Here is a 16935-nt window from a genome sequence, read left to right on the forward strand (position 1 = left end):
GTTTATACATGTATTTTTTTATAGAAATGGTATACTTCATTTTCCATACTTTACTGAAATTTCATTATATATTTACTTAATGTTTCACTTACTTTACTGTTATAGTTTGAAATATAGGTTTGTCTATTATAGCCAACCTCTGAGTGTAACTAGTGTGGGTTAATAATTCCCCATAGAAGTTGTGAAGGGGATGGCGGTGTCCTTGTGCTGACCTCTGTGTTGCCTGTGTGGGCAGTGTAGGATGCCTGCGTGCTGACATGTCTACTTGGCATCTGTTTAATGTGCCAGCATTTCAGAAAGTTATTAGATGGAAGGGGACCAACATGCTAACTGTCATTTCAGGAACCTGAAAGAGCTGGTTCTTAACATTTGAAAATGTGGTATTTTAATGATTATATGGTATAATGTATATTTTGCTCTCAAATTCTGGTGCTTTAACCTGTACCAGATATTCATTTTTTTTGTTGTTTTAATAACTTGGGTTGTTTTTCTTGAAGGGCTGCCAAGTCATGAAGAAGTTATGGTAAAATATGTTGACTTTGGCAACATTGGTAACATAACTCTTAAAGACATACGCAGAGTAAAGAAGGAGTTTTTGAGCTTTCCAGAAAAGGTAAACTAGTGCTTGCCTGGATTAAATACTCAAAAATAATAGAATGTCAGTGGATGGAGGAGGAAAGTGGAGGTTGTTAACTTTCTGAAATAAATGTTAAGAAAGTTCCTTTTCATGTGGGTTTATGATATGACTTATTTAATATGTTTGGGTACATATTGAAAAGGTTTTTTTTATATAATTCACTTTTAAATGAAATCTAATGTTACCTTGCAGTGAGGAGGTATATGTAAATTTTGTATGTATTTAATCCAAGTACCTTCTTTTAGTTTATAGTAAGCCACATTAATTTTTTCATTCCTTCATTTTCAAATGATGACCCCAATATCGTATCTTTTTAAAATTATATTTTTGTTTGGTTTATGGCATTTAAAGTTTGATGCTTTGCTAACTTTAGAGATTGTAGGAGTTTCCTGCTTCTGATGAGAAAAACTGAGTCAGAAAGGAAATGGCAAAGTATTTTTGTCAAATAAAAAGCACACATAAGTAGAAAATAATTCTTTTTCTTCACCTGTTCGTTCAGTAATTCCAGTTGCCAACTACAATTATGCTAAACCTTAAATCTTTGCGTGTTGATAGAGGTTTTTTTAACTAGTTGTAGACACTGGAAGAAATTATTATTTTAACTAAGGTTGGCCAGCATCTTTTACTCAAAGTAGGGTTTGTTTATATTTTGAGCAGAGGTTTCTGGGGAAAGTTTCAGCCAGAATAATTGAGCTTTTTTTTGACAGCAAGGGAGAGGAAACATTTTGAAAATGACAAAATGTTCTTGCAGTTGCAATGTCTTAATCTGTCAGATCAGAGCAGCTCGTAAATAAGGGTCTTGAGATTTTTGACATGTATTCCCATCATTGCAACTGATTGCTTGTTATTGACCAAATATAAATCCTCAGAAAAATCTGTTAGGAATTAGTCACCTCTTGAGCACATAGTACTGGGCCTCCTTGCTTGGAACATGACGGAGAAGTGGCTAAAGAGCTATGGATAGAGATGGATATATGACCACCAGAGAATCGCCTAAAAAAACTTGAACCTATCAGTTATTCTCAAATCCCATCGTTCTTATACCATATATAGGTTATTGTGAAACATGCTGGCAAGGTGTTTACACTTGATGTTTGTGTAAGAACTAACAGCTTCTTGTTGCTATTAGTTTTAATGAAAGTAATAGAAAGATCAGCGGGCTTTAGTCTGCTTATGTGTTGCTATGGGTTCAAATCTTTTTATTTAAAAAAAAAAAAAAAGAAATGAAGGCTTTAAAATTCTTTGAAACATAAATGAACGCAAGATTGCAAAATGAAGCATTCAGAAGGTAAGAGTATCAGAAGGGAGGTTGGTTGTGCATGTAAGCATTAGCAAGTCTGCACACATGATAACATACTGCAGTGCCTCAAATGCAAGTTGGTTGTTTAAGAGATTGGAATTAGGCTTTTAGAAGTTGGGCTTTTTTTCAGCCCGTTAATACAGTTTGTAGACATTTTAATGGACTTGGGTGGTGCAGAAATTGTGACCTGGAATGAGCGGTGCTTAATGTACTGTTGGTTTTGTCATCCACAGCCCTGTCTTTTAATGTTTTTTTTTTAACCTGTCAGTCAGTCTGACTTTCTTATTCCTGACTGCCTGTGTCCTAAGAATATCTGCACAAAACGTTGGTATTTCTGTTGTCTTTATTTCCTTTCCCTCCGTTTCCCCCCACCATGTGTTTTTCTTCTTTCTTTTGGCCCAATGAACAAGGAGGAGGAAACGATAACATTTGCAGTTAATTTAAAATTGAATCATAGTGTAGCCACTAAAGTTAGCAATAAAGATGCCAAACAAAAATTCTTTTAATCAAAGTACTTAATCTCATCTGAGTTTCTGGGTCTCTCTATTTTATGTCTCCTAATTAATAACTTTCAAAATTCTGGCAGGAATTTTCTGACATAGGTACTGTGGTCGTCTCATATCTCTGTGTTTAGTCCTTCAGACTTTTATATTGGTATAGTCATGTTAATCTTAGGTGCTTCAGGTTTGGGTTGTTACATCATGATAAGCAAAATATGATGGAAGCTTTATCACCTCTCTGCAGTAATCTCTCCTCATCTCTGCAGCCAGGTCTATGCCTAATCATAAAGGGAGGCCAGGAAAAGTGAGCTCTGTTTCTAGCAAGAATGTATCTGAATTTGGCATTCATGCTCAGCTGCTGATGGGGGGAGGGGATCATCTTAAATCAAATAATGGTAATGTGGAACCAGAACCAAGGTCATGCTGTCTTGCGGCCCTGCTTGAGTGCAAAGCAAAAGCTATGATTTGGCTGTAATGGGATGGTCTTGATATGTGGTGGTAGACACATAATTTGAATTATTCTTTAGGCATTCAGGTGCAGGCTGGCTTTCATTGAGCCTTATAAAGGGGAAAGCGAGTGGAACAGAAAAGCCAAGGAAAGATTTGAAGAAATTACTAAAGATAAACTTATGCTGTGTTTAGTTGTTGGTAAGTTATCAAAATGTAACAATTTACATTTAAATAATATTAAATTAACTCAAATGTAGAAATATGCATTTTCATATTTTAAATAGTATAATATTTGTTTGAAGTACTTAGGTTCATTCTCACATCAGGCTACCTGTCACAAGTATATCTAAACATGAACTAATTTGAGGAGAGATAACAAATACAACTTCTGGAAACACTGTTCATGTCTTGTGTTACAGACCACACCAGCATTATGTGATATAAATATCCTGATCTATTAACAAATGCTTGCTTCCAAAATACTGGCTATCCTTGACTCTTCTTGAGTTTTTTGCTGGTTGGGAGTATGATCGCTGCTGCTCTAAAGCATAGGAAAAAAAAAAGTTCAGATAACACACATATGTCTTAGTAGGGTTTTTCTCAATACCATTTATTCTTAAAAATGCAGCTAGTTATTTTTCAACAACTATGGAATAGTCATTTGAAAGCTATCTAATAAATGAAATTGCATATAGCAGTTGTTATTTTGTACAAAATATTTTGTAATTGCTGGTGTATTTAAGTTAATTTTGTAGGTATGTGCAAAGCTAAGCCTCTCCATACTGTTGATGCTCAGAATCAGTTATTTTATAAATATAATTTTACAAAATTCTGTGTATTGGTACCATTTGCTGTGTCTTCAAAACCATAATCTTCTTACTGTCATTGATCAGCACTAATTATGTTTATATTATTTATTCTCAGAAATTTTAGATAATAACATCTTATCTGTTGAACTCTTTGACTCCTCTGCTGTTCATGCAAGAAGCTTTAGTATTAACTTGCAGCTGGTTAAAGAAGACCTGGCATCATCCTACATACGTGGGTAAATACACTCTGCATAACTTGGAAGTATTTAGAAATACTGAATTTGTGTAACAAAATTACTTGCTTTAGTGTGTCACCTCTAGTGGCTGGAATTTACCACAGTTGTGAAAAATTCATTGCAAATCACATTCGTCAGCTGACATAAGTTAGAGTGTAACTCTGCAGTTTGGCATAGTTGAATTCTCAAACTAAATCTTGATTAACATAACTCATTGCAGTTGATTCAAAAGTTGGAAATTAAATGTTTCTGTCATACTTGTAATGTGCTTAACTGCCAAGTCTTCCCAAATTTATTATCGTTAAGGTTCCCATTCCCTTGTAGTAAGAAAAGAAATACCACTTTTGTGTGTTTAACCTGCACCTGAAGTAAGTTGTCTCTATGGAAGGTCTTAATTAGAAGACAAATACTCAGATAACCAGGTATGATAGCAACAGCCAGAAGGGCTGGGAAGCCTGCTGGGGAAGATGAGGCTTGGAAGGAGATAGCACTGCTGCGTGTAATTTGTTGGCTTTTTAGAAAAATATTCAATGAGTTGTATTAATGAAAATCAATAATTACTCCATTAGTAGTTTTTGAATACTGGAAAATAAAAAGATTGTTAAATAGAAAGTTTTGATTCCAAAAGGGAATTCTTGATATTTTTTTTATTTTTTTTTTTTTTTTCAGGAGGAAGTAAATAAGTGGATTTTCATCTCCTAGCTCAGAAATACAACTAAACTCCAATTTTTAATAAGATTTTTGTAAAGTTAAGCGGCTTTATTTAAACCTGAACAGCTAAATTGTGGCTGTCAGTGAAGTATTTTGTTGTGTTGCAGCTATACTTTGACATTTGTTTGCAGCCTGCAAACAAGTGGTTATGTTACTTTAATATATGTTTCTGTGTAACTCTGGTAACTTTACTAATGTGGGGCTTTGATCGCTCACTCATTTCCCCTTCTTTAATTGGACTGGGAAGAAAACAGAAGAAACAGGAGAAAGAGAACTCCTGGGTCAAAATAAAGATAGGGACATGGCTTACCCTTGGTACTTTTGAGGGCAAACAAGACTTAATTAATTACTAATTAGCATAAATATTACTGACTCAGGCACTGGGACACAAAATACATACATAGCACCTACCTGCCCCTTTCCTAGGCACAAGTTCACTCCAAGCGGCTCTTCTCCCTCTCCTGCACTTAAGTGGTGCTTGGTCCCTCTAGTGAGGCAGTGAACAGTGCAGGGGTTGGGGTCAGGTCAGTGGGATTTCTCCCTGCTGCTCCTTCCTTTTTGCTCATTTCTTCCTCTGCTCCAGCGTGGGCCTTCCATGGGCCTCAGTCCTTTCAGTAGTATGCCTGTTCACTCACAAAATATTCTCTACTTGTCTGACCTTGTGTTCCTTACCTTATTCATCTGCTGTTCCTACCACGCTCTCACTGGTGTTTTTTGCCCTTTATTAAAGTAGAGGTGCCACCAGCTTCACAGAATCATAGAAAGGTTGGAAAGGACCTTCACAGGTCATCTAGTCCAGATAGACAACATCTGTAGCCCTTCCTTTGTCCACTGATGTGGTTACCCCATTGTAGAAGGCCATAGGCAGGACTTGCCCTTGGTGAAGCTTTTCTGGCTGTCTCAAGTCACCTCCCTGTCCTCCATGTGCCTTAGCAGAGCTTCTAGGAGGATCTGTTCCATGATCTTTCCAGGCACACAGGTGAGGCTGACAGGTTGGTAGTTCTCAGGGTTGTTGTTTCTGCGCTTTCTAGAAATGGGTGTGATGTTTCCCGTTTCCCTTTTCCCAGTCACCAGAGTCCTCCAGAGCTCATTTGTGACACTTATTGTATTTCCCATTTGTGAAGGTGAATGTCTGCGAAAGGCAGGAAACTGGTGAATAGTTGAAACTTACTTTAGGTCATTTAGGATCACATTTGGGTTCTGATTACTCTTCCGTGTTTAATGCTATTGAGGGACACCCAGGCCAATTCTAAACTAGTATAAGACAATATAAGCAGAAGGGCACAGCATTCCATTAACGCTGACTTACAAGCAAACACCATCAACCTGGGAGATTTAAACAGTCCTAGGGAGCATGAGCAACCAGGAGCACTGCAACCAGGGCGAGCAAACAGGCACAGCACTTTGTACAAGGAGGCACTGTGGGCTGCTCATAGGTCCCCAGCCCAGGATAGTGCTCCAGACCTTTCTCATAATGGTGGCCACTTGGCTCAGAGTTAAAAACTGTGCTCCTGCAGGGAATGCCTGAATTGTTTCGCGCTTCCAACCAAGATGGAGCTGCTAAGGAAGGAGACTTCAGTACAAGCAGTAGGTTGCAACAAGTGCCCAGGCCCTTCTCCTGGAGAAAAGGCAAGTGCCTGCACAAGGTGTGCACAGGTTAATGATCTGATGCGTCAGATGGCTGAGTTGCAGGAAACAGTTATAAGGCCGCACAGTATTAAAGGAGCTGAAATGGAGATAGGTGGTTCCAGAACCGTGCTCCTGTAGTGGACACCACTGAGAATGTAGCAGACACCACTGAGAATGAGGTGTCTTGGGCCCTAGCGACCTCCAAAAGCAGGGCTCCCCCTCAGTCTCCACACTCCAGCATCTCAACCAAAACCAGATATGAAGCTTTACCAGCTCTAGATGCCAACAAGCAAGGTCTGCAAGGAGAAACTGTACCAGCCACACGCAGTGGATACCATAAAAGAAACAAAAGATGCTCATAGTGGCTGGCTCCCTGGGGCGCCTGTCTGCCCTCCCAACAGTCACACGAGGTATGATGTTACTGAGAGGGCTCCACAACTTGCCAAGAGCACAGACTACTATCCACTGCTACTCTTTCATGTGGTCACAAATGACACTGCAAGCCAGAAGCTGGACAGAATCACCCTGTGGATGCAAGTGAAAAATATTGGTGCCCAAGTCATCCTTTCCCCTATTCTGCCAGTTGGAGGAATGGGGGCAGCCAGAAATAGACATATAATGCACATCAACTCCTGGCTTCAAGGCAGTTGCTATTGTGAGGGTTTTGGCTTTTATGACAATGGGACATTATTTTATGACTATAACCTGATAGGGAGGGATGGAATCCATCTGTCTAGAAGAGGCAAGAGAATCTTTGGCAGTAGTTCAGCCAACTTTGTGAGGTGGGCTTTACACTGATGAGCTTAGGGGGATGAAGTCCAAAGTGTTGATGCTCACACCATCACATCCAGCTGGCAATGAGACAGGCCAACCAGAGCAGCAAAAAGTATTCCTTAGCTGCCTCCCAAGATGAGAACCAGAAGACCAGCCACCTCAAGGGTATGTATGACTATGGTGTATCTTTCCGCACCACTCAAGAGAAACCCACATGCTTGATTGCTTTTCTGAAGTGCCTGTACACCAATGCGCATAGCATGGGGAATAAATAGGAAGAATGAGAGATCTATGTGTGTTTGCAGCACTATGATATCATTGCAATTACTGAGATGTGGTGGGACAGCTCACATGACTAAACTGTCTTAGAAGGCTTTGTACTTTTTGGAAAGACAGTCCAGCAAGGCGAGGTGGAGGAGTTGCACTTTATTTGAGGGAGCAACTTGAATCTATCAAACACTGCCTAGAGAGGGATGAAGAACAAATTGAGAGCTTATGGGTAAAAATTAAGGGACAGGCTAACAAGGGGACATTGTGGGTATTTACTACAGCACACTTGATCAGAAGGAGGAAGTTGATGAGGATTTCTACAGACAGCTGGAAGGAGCCTCACAATCACATGCCATGATTCTCATGGGGGACTTCAATTGTCCTGACATCTGCTGGGAAGACAACAGAGCGAAGCACACACAGCCCAGGAGGTTCTTACAGGTCATTGATGACAACTTCTTGACACAGGTAATGGAGGTCCCAATGAGGAGAGGTGTGCTGCTGGACATTGTCCTAACAAACCAAGGACTGGTTGGAGATGTGAAGGTTGCGGGCAGCCTTGGCTGCAGTGACCATGGAATGCTGGAGTTCAGGATCCTGCGTGGAGGAAGCAGGGCAATAGGATGACAGTGATGGACTTCAACAAGGTGAACTCTGGTGTCTTCAGGGTCCTACTTGGAAGAATCCCATGGGTCATGGCTTTAGAAGGTAGGAGGGTCCAATAGAGCTGATGAATATTCAAGCGTCACTTCTTCCAAACTCAAGACTGATGCATCCCTATGGACAAGAAATCAAGTAAAGGGAGTAAGAGGCCAGCATGGATGAGTAAGGAGCTCCTGTCAAAACTCAGGTGGAAGAAAAATGTTTATGTAATGTGGAAAAAGGGACAGACCATCTGGGAGGAATACAAGGGGGCTGTTCAAGTATGCAGAGATGCCATAAGGAGGGCCAAGCTCTACTTGGAAGCAAATCTGGCCATGGATGTCAAGGACAAGAAGGGCTTCTTCAAGTACATCAACAGCAAAAGGAAGGTCAGGGAAAATGTAGGTTGGCTGCTTGACCTAGTGGAGGGTGCCCTAGTGACAGATGATACAGAGGATACAGAGGAAGCAGTTACTGAATGCCTTCTTCACTTCCATCTTCATTGCTAAAACTGGCCCTCGGGTATCCCAGACCCTAAGAAATAGAAGAGAAAGTCTGGAGAAAGGAAGACTTTCCCTTGGTTGAGGAGGATCAGGTTGGAGATCATTTATGCAAACTAGACATGCACAAATCCATAGGCCTTGGTGAGATGCTTCCACGAGTGCTGAGAGAGCTGGCAGATGATATTGCTAAGACACTCTCCACCAAGTTTGAAACGTCTTGGAGAACAGGAGAGGTGCCTGAGGACTGGAGGAAAGCCAATGTCGCTCCAATCTTCAAAAATGGCAGGAGGATGACCCAGGAAACTACAGGCTAGTCAGCCTCACCTGCATCCCTGGAAAGGTGATGGAACAGCTCGTTCTGGATGTCATCTCCAAGCACGTGAAGGAAAATAAGGTTATCGGGAGTAGTCAGCACGGATTCGCCAAATGGAAATGTTTCACCAACCTGATAGCTTTCTATGATGGCATGGCTGACTGAGTAGATGATGAGAGAGCAGTGGTTGTGGTCTATCTTGACTTCAGCAAGGCTTTTGGTACCATCTCTCAGAACATGCTCATAGTTAGGAGCTCAGGAAGTGTGGGTTTGGTGAGTGGACAGTGAAATGTGCTGAGAACTGGCTGGATGGCAGAGCTCAGAGGGTTGTGATCAACAGTGCAGAGTCTGGTTGGAGGCCTGTAGTTAGTGGCATTCCCCAGGGGTCAGTACTGGGTCCAGTCTTGTTTAACCTGTTCATCAGTGACCTGGATGAAGAGAACGAGTGCACCATCAGCAGATTTGCTGATACAAAACTGGGAGGAGTGGTTGATACACCAGAAGGCTGTGCTCCCATTCAGCAAGATATGAACAGTCTGGAGGACAGGGCAGAGAACAACCTGATTAAATTAAACAAGGGCAACTATAGGGTCCTGCACCTGGGGAGGAATAATCCCAGGCACCAGTAGAGGTTAGGGGCTTACCTGCTGGAAAGCAGCACTGCAGAGAGGGACCTGGGAGTTCTGGTTGACAACAGGTTGACCATGAACCAACCATGTGCCTTTGTGGCTAAGAAAGCCAGTGATACCTGGAGTGCATTAGGAAGAATGTGACCAGCAGGTTGAGGCAGGTTCTCCTCCCACTCTACTCTGCCCTGGTGAGGCCACATCTGGAGTACTGCATCTAGTTCTGGGCTCCCCACTTCAAGAAGGACAAGGAACTACTGGAGAGAGTCCAGTAGAGAGCTATGGAGATTATCAGGGATCTGGAGCATCTTATGAGGAGAGACAGAGAGCTGGGTCTATTCAGCCTGGAGAAGAGAAGGCCGAGAGGGGATCTCATCAGTGCTTTTAAATATCTCAAGAGTGGATGCCAAGAGAATGGGACCAGACTCTTCAGTGGTGCCAAATGATAGGATGAGGGGCAATGGGTACAGACTGAAGCACAGGAGGTTCCATCTGAATATGAGGAAAAACTTACTTACTTTGAGGGTGCCAGAGCCCTGGAACAGGCTGCTCAGAGAGGCTGTGGAGTCTCCTTCTCTGGAGGCATTCAAAACCTGCCAGGACACATTCCTGTGTGATCTGCTCTGGTGAATCTGCTTTAGCAGGTGGATTAGACTAGATGATCTCCAGAGGTTCTTTCCAACCCCAACCATTCTGTGATCAGTATTCCTGCATTGGGATAGGAAGTAGTCCATGCAGAATTCTAGGAAGAAACCTTGAAGTCTGAAGTTCATTACAAATTGACTGTTTTTTCCAGTGTATCTGCAATGATAACACTATACTGGAGTTATGAGAGAGGGAATTGTGAGACATTAACGTGTATCACTTGGGAGAACCCTCTGTGGCAGGTTGCCTCTGTCTTTTTCGTGGCTTAGACTTAGTTGTAAGCCAGATAAGCAAGTTTGAGCTACAGTGTTAATTTATTTCCTGGTTCTACAAGTGAGCTGTTTTACCCATCAGTTTATGAATACCCATCAGAAAGGTTTGCATAAAAAATTGTGTAGCAGTATGTAGTGGATGATTCAATACTCACAGAATTTTCTCTCATAGAGCAGTTTGTTTCCTTTCCATGAAGGAAAAGACAGGTGGTAGATCTCTGAAAACAGAAAGTATTTTCTTCCTGGAGGCCTAGAAGCGGCCAGCGGTTAAACTCATGCTTGCTGTCTACTGTAGTCACGGATGTTCACAAAAAGCCAATTCTTTTGCATTAATGGTTTTTGGTTGGTTTGTTTTTATTTTCAAGCTACAATCTCTTAACATCTCTAGTTGGCACAATTCACACAGGCTTGTGCTAAGCTAAGCTGTAGCTCAAAATACATAGCAACCAACTCTTGATTGTTATTTGGCTTTATTCTATCCAGTTCACACAGTTTAAACAAGTTTTCATCGAGGTGTTGTCATGGCCGTATTTCATTCAGTACTCTGCTTTGGAAAGTGCTAGCACCTCTTGTGTTGTGATTCTGTCCTCAGGGAATGCTAGACAGAGAAATGTTTCACTAGTGTTGATATTCTTCTGAAAGGAATATTTACGCATCTTAGTCAAATATTGAAGCTTTTTCTCAGAAGCATGATATTAGTAATTTGATGTCTTTTAAGCGAGACACAAACATTAATGTTCAGCAGTCCATATATGTCAGGCTTTTCTGCTGGCAGCCTATGTTGCGTAGTGCTTTCATCTGTCAGTAGAATGTGCAAGGATGCCTTCTGAAGGAGGATAAAAATAAGCTACTATCATGATTGTTTCAGAAGTGGCATTTAGAAATGTTTTTGTCTTTCACTGGGATTTTTTTTTCTGCTTTTTGAATTATTCCTGTCATGTTGAATTGTGATTATTGAGCTCTTTTCCACTTTGTTTAAACTGCATTTAAACTTTCTATTCTGATTATTTTATGCTCTTCACAGGTCCACTGAAAATACTGCTGTAAGACCAAATGAAATATGGGATGTTCCTCTAGTAGGAATTCCTGAAACCTCAGAAGCTTTAAATTCTTCAGACATGGAGTCTGTAGATGAAGGAGATTTCAAATCCCTTTGTAAGAAAGAGCTACAAGTGAGAATTAGTCATGTTGTGTCTCCTAGTAAAATTTTTATACAGTGGCTGTCATCAGAAAGTGTACTGAAAAGGTACTAAAATTTAAATAACTTTTCTTGAGTTCAGGCATTTTTGTTATGATTGGTGAAATACAGTTAGAACAAACTCATTAGGATTGCAGTTGGCACTGGGTTCTCTTTTGAATGCTGTTGACTTTTCTTGCTGCTTTGAGGCAAGTGTAGGAACAGAAGACAGATTTATACTATGTTGTGGTTTATTAAATACTTATGATTCCAAATTAAGTACCTGGTCTAACTCCTGTTTCAAATCAGGTTTAATGTAGTGAGTGTTGGGGCCTGATAAATGCAACACTGTCCAGAAAGATTAAATCTTTCTGTTCTTTCTTTTCTTCTCCTCATTCCTTTGTTAGAAATCTTCCTAAATAATGCTGATATCCTAGGTCATAGAACTTCAAGTTATTTATTTCAATATTATTCTAATATGCTGTTACGAGAGTTTGAAGGCAATTTCTAGATAGCGTATCAGATAGTGTATCAACTTTCCTTTGGTAGATACTTAGGTAATGGTTAGGTAATAGTGCATACTGTTTGGAGACAGTTGAATGGAAATATCATTGCTTAGTGCAAGTTGCGTATTTTCTGCCTCTTCTCCTTTCTTTTGTCCTCTTCTTGCATGTAGCTGCCTAGAGTCCCATTGAATTAGTTATGACACTAAATGAGTAAGTACCACACTAGCAAGCTGTCGACAAAAGGAAGTGCATCTTTCAAATAGTGCTATACAGAAGGGTCAGAATCACTTACATAGTGATAGTTTGATAGTTTTACAGAATTTACAGATAGCATGATAGTTTTACAGAATTTTAATCAGATTGCATGTGTTTTGAAGCTCCATTTTGTTTATTTCTAACATGTCGTGAGGAAAAACTACAATACTACGTGTCTGTTAAACAGTTATTAAACTTCACTGTATGCTACTTAAGCAGCAATGGACTAAATAAACCTGTTATTCACTGGATAAAATTTTACCACTAGAAAAGCATGTTTTTTAATGTCAGTTTACAGGAGACGATGGCTTCAATCTACAAAGACTCCCAACCACAGTCCATGAAGTGGGAAAGTAATATGCGTTGTGCTGTTTACATACATGATTTGAAACAGTGGCAAAGAGGTCAAATAATCAGGATTGTCTCTGAAACAAGTGTAGAGGTAAACTTGTTATCATAAGAGGGTTCATACTTGTATTTCTAAAGTCTTTAAGCATTCCATGAGTGAAAAAATATCGAATCTTTGCTGCTTTTATGTTAGTGTTTTCTCATGCAGTGTTTTGCTTTTGTTGAGAGTTTAAGTTCTATTGTATATTGCTGCAACTAAGATCACGGTCTTGTCAAAGCACAGACTCCATTAGCAGGGAACCTGGTAGTTGAGGAAGGCTCATGAGGTTTGACTTATGTATGTTTACACCATGCTTTGCAACGTAGCACAGGTTCCCAAGCTATAGCCTAACAGCTTAGATTCCAGAAGCTGAATCTGAGGGTCCCATGAATTCACACTTAATGATCCTTGCTGAGAGATGGAGCCGGTTGAACTGAGTGCCCCACCACAGGAACACCTGCGGTCACGCTGTTGCTGGAACCCTAAACTGATGATGATGGTGCCATGCAAGGGTAACATTTTCCATAGTACTTTCTCATGCAGCAATGCTTTAAGCATGCATTTTGTTGCACTCATTTGAAAAGGGTAGGGAGCATCAGAAGAAGCATTTTGTGAATAGATAACTACTCAGTTCAAAAGTCAGAGTGTCTTTTTAATGAGACAGATAATCCAGCACTGAATTAGCATTGGTTCTCTCCACCTTCATCAATTATCCCCATGGGTCTTGTTAGTAGGAGGCAGAAGTGGGACTTTCTATACTTCTGGCTTGCACAATCTGCTTTCTAAGGCTAAGAGCCATCAAATAACTTTTATCACGTCAGAATAAAAAGCGAGGGTTGGAGGGTCACTATTTCAGTATTTCTAGGTTTGCAAATATAAATGCATCAACATAACTGAAGCAGAGAAAGAGAAAATTTCTTATTTAAGTAACAGCTTCTGTTTTGAGCACACTTGTGTGTTTTGTCCTCTTGGTACACTGTGGCAGTCATTTCAGTTGTGCGATGGGGTACGTCAGTGCAAAGGCCATTTATTGAATCCTGGTAATGCTTGTTTGAATTTTGTTTATTTATTTAGGTGTGCGTTGAATTATTATTCGTTACAGATAACACTAAGAGGTGGGTTTTTTTTGTTGTTTCATTGTGTTTCTTGTCTGCAAAAGGTAATTCTTTATGATTTTGGAGCTGAAAAAACAGTGGATATCAGCTGCCTGAGAAAACTTGAGGAAAACATGAAGATAATTAGGAAATTAGCAGTAGAATGTTCCTTGGCAGATATAAGGTAGCCTTTCCCTTATACTGAGTAGCAGTCTTAGAAACCTAATAATGACATAACAATATTTTTCTGTATTAGCATTGATTATCTAAGATTTGGATGTGGTTTGCTTTTTGAATAAAAAAGAAATAGGTTGGCAGCTGGGATTTGTTTTATAAAGATTTGTTCGGGTTTTTTTTCAAGGGTTATGCTACATATCAGTAAAGCAGAAACTGTGCTATAGAAAAAGAATATTTATAGGATGAATACTGTACAGTTGATAGAGGTTTTTCTTACTTTACTGAATGCTTTGGCCTTGGCTTGGAATTTGAGATGAATTAGATCTTGTGAAGATGTGAAGGAGGTCTCTTTTCTGGACTGTAGAAAAGAGAGAGAACCAGGGTATTCTCCTGTGCATTTGTTTATGTGCTGTCTATATTGCAAAGAAATACAGCCATGTTTGTAATACCCATTCCCTGAGTAAACATGAAAAGCTGCATTTACAGATGAAGTATGGATTTTCCTTTGTTCTGTTAAGACAGATGTCATGCTTCTGGGATTCATGATCTTCAGTTTTGAAGTTTTGTGGTTACTTTTTTTAATTCTTCCTGTCAAACAGATCTAGAGATAAATAACAATTTCTTTTTCCTGTTGACTGTAAGGCAGATTGTACTGTCAGTGGAAAAAAGACAGGCAGTTTCAAACAAATCAGAACTCAGTGGAGGGAAGGGTTTGTGCTTTAGCTCAGGAGACACAAACTTCTCTTGTACTAAAGGAGATAACAATTTGTTTTATGTTAGACCAACAGGTGGAAGCACACAGTGGACAGCAACAGTGTGTGAATGTTTGTCCTATTACCTAACTGGGGCAGAAGTCAAAATGATCATACAGGTTTGTATTCAAAAGCAGTGGTCTTTGTAAAACTTCTGTCAGGTTGTCTGTTAATTTTTTTCTGAATATTTTCACTGTTCAAAAAAAGTCCTGAGTGGAACTTGCTTGGACTCCTGTTTGCTGCAGGATAAAAGATGCTTTTTATTTTTTCTGCTTTATTTTCATTATTCACTGGAGCACTAGAGCAGCTTGGCTACCCAGTGTAGAAAGAATACAGTCTTAGATATCTTTAGTTACTGAAAAAGAATAATACTTACATCTTTGGGATCATTCATGCTGGCAGCTTTTATGGAGAGATGAGCAAGATGCCCATGTTCTTAATGAGGAAAAAAATTCAGTAACTACTATATTAGTTTTCAAGCCTTAGAAACTGAAAGAACAAGTCCAATGCTGTACGAACATCATTAGTAATTGATTTCTTCTGAATTATTGTGATGGCTTAATTGCTTAGTGTCTGTTGGCAGCTGCCAGTGAGGTTTTACAGAGTGTCTAGAAATAAAAGCACTGATGAGAAAAGTTACTTATGAGTGGGTTTAAAGCTCCTACTAGAGGAGAACAAGTATTTGGCAGTTCATTCTAATAGAACAGCTATGGGAAGAAGAAAGGTTATGTTCTGGTACCTTTTTTATTTTAATGTCATGTTTAGAACAGTTGATAAAATGATATGTGACATGGCTTAAATAAATTTTGTCTTCTGATATAGGTATCAGTTGTTCAATGACATCTGATTTGCAGTCAGTACCAATAAAATGAAAAATACGCTGGTAGTTTAGAAGAAATGCAGATTGTGATGTGTTGTCCAGCTCTCTCATTTTTTCCAGGAAAGTGATGTGGCTTGGACGTTGCCTGTGAAAATTATTTGCAGAGATGAAACAGGACGATTGATTGATATTTCAGAACACCTTATTAAAATGGGTTTGGCTTTTAGAAACAGAAGGTTTGGATACTTTTATGTTCTTTCAGACTGTTGTATTCACATCGTCATAAGTTAATAAGTAAAACAAAAATTTGCAGTGTCCTCTATAACATATGTAGCAGCAGAATTCCATTTTTAGTGAACTTATATAACATCATTAGTTGTATCCATTGCGTGTTTCAGTTCTCTGAATTAGTAGATGAGATGTTTGATGGTATTTTAACAAGCATTTGCTATCTTTGTATGTTTGGTTTTTAACTTCTGTCATTTTATTCTTTTGCACTTTGCAAATCCTGTGTCAGTTAATATGTTCATATGATTTGGTTGAATCTGCTAGAACTGATAAAGCTGCTGTGGCTTGCTCAGACTCCAAGGAACATCTTAAAGCATGTTTAGAGCAAGAGAACACACAACTGGACGGCTGCAATTCCAAAACTGCATGTGCAAGAAACAGCGTTGCTCCAGAGGAAAATGTCACTGTTTCAGGAATTGAACAAAAATCACGTGAAACAAATAAGGCACTGCTTCATTCAGGAATGGATGAAATATATAAATCCCCCATTATACCCGAAGCAAAAATTTTTCAAGCTGTAGTAAGCCATGTTGGACATGATGGAACTATTTACATAGTACCAAAATCATTTGGTAAGATTACATAGAAGAAAATAAATTTTTGTCAATTAATCTGGTAGATTTGGTATATTAGAATATACCAGATTTGTGTTCTGTTATTGTATATGTGTTCTGTATCAGAACATGGTTCTGGAAGATTCTTTTTGGGGAGGATTGCTGTTGGGAGGTGATGAGGCCTTTGGTGGGGGGGCAAGGGGTGCCCATACACCCTGTTCTCTGCAGCGGTGGGGAGGTGTCCCGCAGCCCCCCAGCAGAGCAAGCCCAAATCCCCAGGAGGTGACCCCTGTCCTTATAGAGCCATCAGCATTGGCTCTCCTGCCACCCAGCCAAGAAATCAAACCCTAAGCGCTTGGACAGGCAGGGTACTTGCCTCTCTTGTCTAGGCGGTATTAGGTAAAGCAGTAAGTGCTTTAGTTTATAATGTTGAGATTGTGATACATTTTACCAATAATAATGAGGATACAGTCCTAAAGATTCTCAGAAGTTATCCTGGTTCTTAAATACTACTGGAATTTTTCCTTCAGTACGAGCTCAGTACTCAGTTTCCTTGGGCTCTTTATTTGTGTTGTGATAGATTCTGTAGCTGTTAGTATTCTCTGTG

General features: G+C 39.7%; 1 protein-coding gene across 1 annotated transcript in view; it reads left to right on the forward strand.

Moving 5' to 3' along the window:
• Positions 1-16935, forward strand: part of RNF17 (ring finger protein 17) — a 52980-nt gene that overhangs the window by 24208 nt on the left and 11837 nt on the right. The window contains exons 20-28 of the mRNA XM_065049195.1: positions 498-613; positions 2965-3085; positions 3812-3932; positions 11342-11563; positions 12547-12697; positions 13803-13921; positions 14695-14785; positions 15607-15722; positions 16039-16346. Coding sequence (XP_064905267.1) covers positions 498-613; positions 2965-3085; positions 3812-3932; positions 11342-11563; positions 12547-12697; positions 13803-13921; positions 14695-14785; positions 15607-15722; positions 16039-16346 — 1365 coding nt within the window. The remainder of the gene's footprint in view (positions 1-497; positions 614-2964; positions 3086-3811; positions 3933-11341; positions 11564-12546; positions 12698-13802; positions 13922-14694; positions 14786-15606; positions 15723-16038; positions 16347-16935) is intronic.

The sequence above is a fragment of the Columba livia genome, chromosome 1 (genome assembly GCF_036013475.1).
Source record: "Columba livia isolate bColLiv1 breed racing homer chromosome 1, bColLiv1.pat.W.v2, whole genome shotgun sequence".
In the NCBI taxonomy this organism is placed as follows: Eukaryota; Metazoa; Chordata; class Aves; order Columbiformes; family Columbidae; genus Columba; species Columba livia.